Genomic DNA, 9,755 nt, shown 5'->3' on the forward strand with positions numbered 1-9,755 from the left:
TAGGCTGTGTGACCCTGGTCAAGTCTCTTCACTTTTCATAAAGTGTTAAAGTTGAAGAAGATTTTATAGACCATTATTAGCCCTGGCTTCTCATTTTATACCTGAGGAGCCTGAAGCTCACCTGGGGAAACAGATTTGCCTACCAACCCAATCCAATACAGGAAGCGTTTATTAAGCACCAACTATCTTCAAGGCACTGTTGTAGGTACCAGGAACACTGAGACAAAGGATGAAAGGGAGTTTATATTCTACTAAAAATGTACATCTCACAAAGAGAGAACTATGTATGATTGTTTGAGGAAGGAAAAGGCACTTGATGAATAGGAGATCAAGAAAGGCTTTGTATAGTAGGTGGCAAATCAACAGAACCTTCAAGGGAGTCAGGTGACATAGGTCATTAGTAACAGACAGAGTATTTGAACCCAGGACTTCTGCTCCCGTATCTAATGCTCTTTCCATAAGGGTAGATTGGCTCCCCTAAATCTTTAGAAACATGATCTTTGGGGAAGGGGACAGCCTCAGCCCAGTTAAAAAACAAAAACCACCACCTGCTGATAAGGGGCCCACAGGCTGCCTGAGATATGTGCTCTCAGAATACCTAATGGCCCCATGCAGGCTTCAGGCAGCAGGAGGCTGCCATGGCAAACAAGGCCGGAGGAATCTGTTTCCTTCCTGTAGATTTTTCTGTGGCCTCCCCATATCAGAAGAGGGCGACTGGGGAGAGAGGGCTCCAGCACAAGGTCTGGCTTGTTCCCCGCCTCCCTCGCCTGCCTTGCCAAGGACTGAGTGAAGCTACATGTCTGGCCCAGTGTATTTCCACCTTCCCACAGTTTGTAATATGCTCAGGAGGAATTCAGAAGAGAATGGCAGGCAGGGGTGGAGAAAGAGAGGGAGGAAGAGAAGAAGAGAGAGGGCCAACCCCACCGTTCTCCCAAGAACGTGGACCTCCATGCACTAAGAGCTTCTTCCCCTTGGGAGAGGGTCTAGGACAGGGGTGGGGAATCTGTGATCTCAAGAGCACATGTGGCCCTTCGACCAAATCCAAACTTCACAAAACAAATCCCCAAACTTCACAGAGCAAATCCCCTTCATAAAAGGATTTGTTCTGTAAAACTTGGACTTGGTCAAAAGGCTGCACCCAAGGACTTAGGCCACATGTGGCCTGAAGGCTGCAGGTTCCTCACCCTTGTGTAGGAATTAAAAGGCCTGGGTTTGAATCATTGCTTGCTAACCGTGAGGCATTGAACCTCGGGTTCCTTCTCTGCAAAGTGAAGGGATTATCTTAGATTGCTTTAATAGAAATATTTAAACTACCTATGTTCTGGTGCCTTTCTGAGCATCAAATGAGGCCATGTTCATAAAGTGCTTAACAGCAGTAAATTACTGTCTAAGGGTGAGTTATTATTTTCTTACCTCTGCCTCATAGAATGCCTTATTGCCTTCAAGACTCAACTCAAGCAGTATTTTCACATGAAGTCTTTCCTGATCTCCCCTCAACTTCTAATGCCTTAAATTGCCTTGAATTTATTTGGTATTTATTCTGACTATTCTCATGTGTGTATAAGTTGCCTCCTTCTCCAAAAAACAAACAATTTAAGCTGCTTGAGAACAGGAACTTTCTTTTGGGAGGCAATTGGGGTGAAGTGACTTGCCCAGGGTCACATAGCTAGTAAGTTTCTGAGGCTGGATTTGAACTTAGGTCATCCTGACTGCTGGGCTAGTACTCTGCCTACTGGAGAACAGGATCTGTTTAATTTTCGTTTTATCTGCTTAGCGTATAGAAGATATTTAACTTACGTTTATTGGTTGATTATTATTGTTATTATTCACAGAAAACACCCTCAAAGGGGTAACAGGGCTGGAGCAGCAGGAAACCAAGACAGAAGGAAGACACCTGGAACCCAACCCAGATGAGCAGGAGGAAGTGGGGGCTACAGACGGAAGAGACCCCACCCCTGGGCCTCCCACAAGCACTACCCCTCTTCCCACCACTGTGGTTCCTAGTACTACCATCACTACCACCACCACCACTACTACCAACAGCCCTCTGGTCACCATACTGTCCATTGGATACAATGCAGTAGGCCCCAATGGGTCAGAAAGTCCTAACCAAGGTATGGTATCAGCCTTTAAAATGTCAGGGATAGTGGATCTGGGATCTGAGTTTCAGTCCTACTTCTGCCACAAGTGATATGAGTGATAGGCAAGTCACTTAATCTCTTCATGTCTCATCTTCCCCTTCTGTAAACGAGGAAGCTAAACAAGGTCATCTCTGAGAATATTTGAGCGCTAACATTCTCTTCTCTAAGATTTTGTACCCTAATATTTTGTGTCTAAGGTTGCTTCTAGTTCTAATATTCTAGATCTCTTGTATCTCTAACACAGGGGCTACCCCCACTGAATGGACTAGAGGATCTTCAAGGCACATTTTTATATTACATCACATTATATCATATCATATCGTATCAGATATCATATCATATTATTATGGGGAGTAGGTTTGAGGGAATAACATTGCACCAACTTTCTTTTAGCTCTAACATTTTACATATTCTGTTGGCCATTCCATGTTCTAAGTTCCCTCCCAGATTTAACATTTTATGTTCTAAGATCCCTTCAAGGTTTTGCTGGAGGCAGCTCAACTGGTTCACAAGAGTCTATGGTTAAATTTTCAGCGTGAGCATTTCCACCTTAGAAATCAGCAAATGCTGAAAATCAGGGCTTGATTTAATGTATGGGCGACTGTCATTGTTAGACTTTAAGAAGTGAAACAGAAAATGTTAATAATACAGATTAAATATAAAAGTGTGTTGAATGTATTTTTTTCTTTTTCTAGAGAGCCAGTTGTTAAACGTTCACTAGCATATCCTGGCCCTCAGCTCTAACATCTTACGTTCTTTGTCCTAATATTGTATATTCTTAGCCCTTATGGATCTTTCTGTAAGTCTATGATTATCACTAAAAACTACATTAGGCAACATATATACAAAGCTATTATTCTTCACATACTATTGTATGGTCTCATTTTCTCCATTCATCTATTCAGTAAGCATTTATTAAGCACCAGTGTTGTGAAAGGCATGACACTAAACAATGGCATCCCTGCTCTTAAACACCTTACATTTAGCAAGGGGGAAACAATATGTATACAGATAAAAACAATACAAAACATATTGAAGTAAAGACAAAATCATTTGGCAGGTCCAAAGATACTAGCTGGCATGATCAATATGACCTCAGATAGGAAGTGTATTTTGGGTCAAGCCTTGAAAGGAGCTAGAGATTCTAAGAGGCAAAGGTTAGAAGAGAGAGCATGTGAAAAAGAACCTTTGCAAAGGCACAAAACTGTGATGCCATATGCAGGAAATAATAAATAGGCCAGTTTAGCTGGAATGTAGAGTATAGGACGGGGAGGGATATGGTGTCAGTCTGAAAAGAGAAATTAGAAACACATTGTGGAGGGCTTTAAATGCCCAACAGAGAAGTTGGTATTAATACTAGAGTAATAGGGAATCACTGAAGTTTATTGAGGAGAGGAGTGACGTAGTTAGAATTATGCTTTGGTTATAATTTGGCAGCTGTGTGGAAGATGTGTTTGGAGTGGAGACTTTCAGAAGGAAAGCAGTTAAGAAGCTATTGCAGTCCAGCTGAGAAGTGAAGGGGGCCTGAATTAGGTGGGAGATGTAGTAGATATAGAGGGAAGTAGACTTGATGAAACTTTGCAACTGATGGGATATGGGGTGAGGGAGAGAGAGGAGCTAAGGATGACCCCAAGGTTGCAAACGTGAGTGGCCAGAAGATTGGTGGTGCCCTTAACAGAAATGAGAAAATTCAGAGAAAGGGTGGGTCTGGAGTGAAAGGCAATGAATTCTGTTTTAGACATGTTGGCTTTGAGTTACCTATAGGACATCCTCTTGGGAAGGTCCAACAGGCAATCAGTGATGTGGGGTGGAGTTCAGGAGGGAGAGCAGGGCGGGATAGAAAAACCTGGGAGTCATGTACATAAAGATGGTAACTGATCCTAGGGGAGGCAATAAATAAGGTCATCAAGAGAGAGTGTAGAATGAGAGAAGAGGGGACAAGGACAGAGCCTTGAAGTATGTCCATAGTTAAAGTGTAGGATGTGAATGAAAGTAACAATTTGAAAATCATTCATTATTAAGCACCTCTTTCCTGTAATTTGTTTTGTTGTTGAATATTAGACAGAAGTGCCTTTCTAAGTTACACGGGTTGTGAGGGCCCTGAGATGTGCAATACATATGTGTGTGTGTGTGTCTAATACTTAGATGATAGACCACACATTAATAATAATGAAAGGTGGAATGTGGATAAGCAAATAAGAGAAGGGCCAAGTGGGATGTGGGGTTTGAGGAAAAAAAATAGCATTTGTGACTAAGGAGGATGTGAGAGAAGACTTCCTAGAAGTGACATTTTGTCTGGGGCTTCAAGGATGGGATCTCAGGAGACAAAGACAGCATCTGCAATTCTTGGAGACCTTTAAGAATAGGCACAGTTGTTTTCTTTGGGCTGGGGGAGGGAATGATCCTGTCCAAAGGCAGAAGAAAGGCTGAGATGATTGGAGTTTACTTGCGATCATTGAATTTAAAGCTGGAAGTGACCATAGAGAGCATCTAGTCTAACCTGTTCATTTTACAAAGGAGGAAACTGAGGCCCACAGACATTAAATGGCTTGCCTAAGGTCACATTGGTAGCAGGTCCTTTGATCTTCAATTTTGTTCACAATGCCACATTGTTGTGATTTGGAATCTTCATTAATGTATATCCTTTCTCCCTACAGTCAAAGAAATGGCGTGTGAAGGCACCATCAAGTCTGTTGATCCTCCTGTGAAGCAACACAGCTATGGGCGGAATGAGGGGGCTTGGATGAAGGACCCTACAGCCCGGGATGACAAGATATATGTCACCAACTACTACTATGGGAACAATCTGGTGGAGTTCCGTAACCTGGACAACTTTCAACAAGGTTGGAGATCCTGTGGGAAATTCTTGGGGAGGTATTGGGGCAAAAAGCAGAGACAGGGTCTGAGTTTCCATACATGTAAAATGGAGGCATCAGCCTAAATGATATCTAGTGCCCCTTCTGGAGGGAGCTGGGTGGCACAGTGGATAAAGCTTGGAATCAGGAAGGCTCTTCTTCATGAGTTCAAATCTGGCCTCAGATACTTCCTAGCTGTGTGACCCTAGACAAATCACTTAACCCAGTTGGCCTCAGTTTCCTCATCTGTAAAATGAACTGGAGAAGGAAATGGCAAACCACTCTAGTATCTTTTCCAAGAAAACCCCAAATGGGATCACGGAGAGTTGGACTGAAACAACTGAACGGCAACATAAATGTCCCTTCCACCATTCTATGTTCTAAGGTCTCTGATTCTAGCTCTCCTGTCTGGGATGGGGCCCTGAGTGCCAGCCAGGAAGATCTGCCCTCGTTTTTTTAATTAGGAAAGATGACCTATATAAAGGGGCCAAAAGGGCCCCCTGAGCATCAGGCTACAAGAGGTCAAGGAGCTGCAGGGGGCAAGGAGGAGAGGGCTGGAATGTGCCTAATGCAGTCCACGTGTTTAAACAAGATAAAACATCAGTGGGTGCTTTTCATGAGCTCAGGAGCTGAGAACCCTCCAGGATTTCCTGAGGTTGGACTGGTGCCCAGCAGAAGTAGGACAGTGTTGGAACCTGATAGTCAAAGAGAGGGCTTACATAATCAGAGAAGAGGCCAGAAATGCTTGGTTTTCATTGACATGGAAATGACATGCCAGGGGTTCAGAACCTGGGAGAAATCTCTGGGCCTGCCTCTCTCCCCGTGGCCCTTCCACACTCTCTCCTTCAGGTTCCTCGAATCATGAGATGTTACAGTTGGAAGAGAACTTAGAGCAGAGAATGTTAGACCTGGAAGAGACTTAGTACAAGGGAGAGAACCCTGGATATGGAGTCAGAAAACCTTGATTCAGGACCTAGGTCTGCCATTTGCTACCTATATGACTTCAAGCAAGTCCCACTAACTTCTTACACCTTCATTTCCTTATCTTTAAAATAATGAACTGGACTACATAGCTAGGGTTCTTTTCTAATTCTAACTCCGAGGGCCCCCAACCTTGAGCAAGTCATTGGAGTACAACTGGGAGGAGTCTTATAGGCCATTTTTTCTGCTCCCTTTGAGGATGCTGAAGACCAGGGAGGTTAGATGACTAGCCTAGGGTTGAACAAATGGTAGCTTCAGAGGCAGGATTTGAACGCAGATCCTCTAACTCCAGAGCCATTGCTTTCATCTCCCATGCCACATTGTCTCCATTGACCCCAATGAGTCTTATTTTCTTATCTATAAAAGGGTTGTTCTGTTTGGGCTAGGTCCAAGAGCACTGAAACATTTTTAGTGTAGGGGTCATTAACTGTGGCTCCTGATCTCTCCCACCCTCCCTGCAGGCCGCTGGAGTAACATGTACAAACTCCCATATAACTGGATTGGGACGGGCCATGTGGTGTTCCAGGGTGCTTTCTATTACAACCGCGCCTTCACCAAGAATATCATCAAATATGACCTCCGGCAGCGCTATGTGGCAGCCTGGACCCTGCTCCCAGATGTGGTGTATGAGGACACTACCCCGTGGAAGTGGCGAGGTCACTCTGACATTGACTTTGCTGTGGATGAGAGTGGCCTATGGGTCATTTACCCTTCGGTGGATGAGGGCGGCTTCTCCCAGCAGGAGGTGATCGTGCTGAGCCGGCTGGACCCTGGCGATCTGTCCGTGAGGCGGGAGACCACCTGGAAAACCCGATTGAGGCGTAACTCCTATGGAAATTGCTTCCTGGTCTGCGGGATCCTGTATGCAGTGGATGTCTACAACCAGAGGGAGGGGCAGATCTCCTATGCCTTCGACACTCACACCAACACTGATGCCTACCCCAAGCTGCCTTTTCTCAATGAGTACTCCTTCACCACCCAGATTGACTACAATCCCAAGGAGAGGGTCCTCTATGCCTGGGACAATGGCCACCAGGTCACCTACACACTCCATTTCGTGGTCTGAGGGAAGCCAGGGTCCTCTCTCCCACCACAGTGGGAAGCACTTTTTGGCCACCCCCAAAGGCATATAGGAGGAGGCCACAGGTGACCAGTGCCCCCCTCTGAGATGCTCCTGATAGTCCCCATGCCCACAGAGCCGGGGTATATTGGGAACATTTCTGGGGCTGCCCAGACGGGAGTGATGTTACTGGAGATGAGGAGAAAGAGCAAAGAGAGGGGCATACTTTATAGAAGACACGGAATAGGCTTTCCCTATCCCTAAAAGCTTTCTTGAGCTCGATCTCCATCTTCTCTCCCTCCTTTTCTCTTTCTCCCTTCTACTGTCTCTTCATTCTTGAAATAAAATTCAGTTGCTCTTGTGTTCCTAGGGGACCTTCTAAAATCAGAACCAGGAGACAGGTCACTGTAGCACACAAAACAGGAGAATCCTAGAACCTCTAGGATTAAACCTCTAGGTTTAAAGGAACCTTTGAGGTCATGTAGTCCAAACTGACCCTTTATTGAGAGGCCTCTGAGGGCTGAAATATTTTGCCCTCTTTAACGAAAATCAGGGGTCACCATAATTTCCTACCAGAATAAATGCATATGATTATATAATATAGAACCATTACATATATAACATGCTACTTAAAGACCTGGGATGCTCTTGGCATGGCTGCTCTTTCTACCAGTACAGGTTCTAACCAGCCTCAGGCCCCCACCCCAAAGTGAGTGGTTTCATGAGTTTCTGGAGCAAAAAAAAAATTCATCCTCTGGTGGCCATCCTTCTGTGGAGGAGCCCTCTACACTTTGCTAGGCTGGCTGGTCTCCAATGGTAGATACACACTCTGTCACTGGGCTATCCTACCAGAATTTGGCTTTACCAGCATGGCCTAGGAGAACCAGGGTCCCTTCTATACCGTGAGGATGTGTCAGGGGAAGAAACATCAGTGAGGTTACAACTATATATGTGTGTATGTTTGTGTGTACATATATACACACATATGTATGTATGATATACACCTATGTTTATACATATATGTACACACATACATATGTTGAATGCATGTGTGTTTGTGCATAGCTTAATGGCAAAACAGAGATAATGAGAACGCACTCTTGGTTTGTCTTTTTCTCCCTATTTGTCTGCCTAAGAAGCAGTCATTTCCCTGGGTTTAATTTTATTTAATTTAATTCAGCACAGTATAGCCTAGTGGAAAGAGCACTGATTATGGAATAAAAAAGCCTAAGTCTCACAACTGACTCTAGTACTTGCTCAGTGAAAGACTTTGGGCAAACCAGGTCCCCTCTCCCCTCCATTTCCTCCTCTATAAAATGAAGGAGTTGAATTGGAGAACCTCTAAGTGTTGTCTCAGCTCTAAATCCTACCATCTGTTGTACAGGGAAGGGAGATCTGGACTAGGTGCAAGGGGGACCTGTTTGTGCCTCAGCTGGGGGTCCTGGGTTCAAGTCCTGACTTTGTGACTGACCCACCTCTGTGGGGTTCAGTTTCCTTCTTTGTGAAAATGAGGGAATCAAATTAGATGTCCTCTCAAGTTCCTTCCAACTTTAAATCCTGTGGTCCTATGGGTTTATTTCAGTTCAACAAATATTAAGTGTCTTCTGTATGCAAGAGAGCCCTGGTTTAGGGGTCATTTTCTGTTCTTTGGTAAACCTAGGCTGTATTTAGTCTCAGACCTCTTCAGGCTGCTCTGGTCTAAATTCAGGCTCATGGCTCCTTCATCTCTTGGGATGCTGTTGTGCACTGTCCGACACACATTCCATCCCTCCACAGTCACCCACGAGCCGGCCTGAAATCAAATACCAAGAAAACATGAGAACTTGTTCCAAGGTCCTCTCCCTTTCTTCCACACTGATTTTTCTTTTGTAATTCATAAATGTTGTCATCTATTTCTGCAGTTGGGGCCCAAGAATGTTGTAAGTGCCTGTGTGCCAGGAAATGTCGGGAGGAGAGCACTGTTTCCATCAGCTTGTCCCCCTCCCCTCCCAACCCCCCCAATTCTGGCCCAGCCTGAGGCTCCCTCCCACTGCAGAAATGCTTGCTTTGGCCAAATGCCTGATATCTTTGCCCTCCACCCCGCTCCCCACCCCCACTCCCGTCTTGGTATCACGCAGTGGATCATCCCAGCAGCTTTCACAGTGTCCCCAAACTGAGTTTCCCAGAATGCATCGCTAAAGGCATATCATCCCCTGTATATGACCTTTGACAAGTCATTTCTCTAAGTCCCAGTTTCCTCATCTGTAAAATAGGGGACTTGGACTATGTGATCTCTAAAGTACCTTCTACCTTTGACTCCTATCACAATGGGCATTTTAAACATACTTTCCTACACACTCAGGGAAACTTTCCTCAGACTAATCACTTGTCCCAAACCATACTGCGAATTACCACCTTTGCTCTTTGCCAGGCTATGGATTCTGGTATTGGTCTGAATGTAGGCTGACCTTTCCCCAGATATAGACTACCCTCTTAAAGTTAGACATTTTTGGAAGAAGAACAATGAGCAATGGGTAGAAGTTATGGAAATAGCTCAACAGAAGGAAAAACCTCTTACCAGTTAGAACCAGCTAAGAGTAGAATGGGCTGCTTTTAGAGGTAGTGATTGCCTCGTCTCTAGAGGGCTTCAGGTAAAGCTTGGAAGGTCTGTTGTCAGGGATATAGGACAAGGAATCCCCACTCAGGTACCTGTTGGACCCAATGACATGCAAGGACCCT

General features: G+C 44.8%; 1 protein-coding gene across 1 annotated transcript in view; it reads left to right on the top strand.

The window, feature by feature from the left end:
* OLFML2A (olfactomedin like 2A) overlaps window positions 1-8,929 on the top strand; it is a 47,738-nt gene extending 38,809 nt beyond the window's left edge. The window contains exons 6-8 of the mRNA XM_072631890.1: window positions 1,833-2,114; window positions 4,799-4,984; window positions 6,439-8,929. Of these exons, the coding sequence (XP_072487991.1) occupies window positions 1,833-2,114; window positions 4,799-4,984; window positions 6,439-7,043 (1,073 nt within the window). The 3' untranslated portion in view covers window positions 7,044-8,929. The remainder of the gene's footprint in view (window positions 1-1,832; window positions 2,115-4,798; window positions 4,985-6,438) is intronic.
* Window positions 8,930-9,755: the final 826 nt, after the last annotated feature.

This window comes from Notamacropus eugenii, chromosome 1, assembly GCF_028372415.1.
Source record: "Notamacropus eugenii isolate mMacEug1 chromosome 1, mMacEug1.pri_v2, whole genome shotgun sequence".
Lineage (NCBI taxonomy): Eukaryota > Metazoa > Chordata > Mammalia > Diprotodontia > Macropodidae > Notamacropus > Notamacropus eugenii.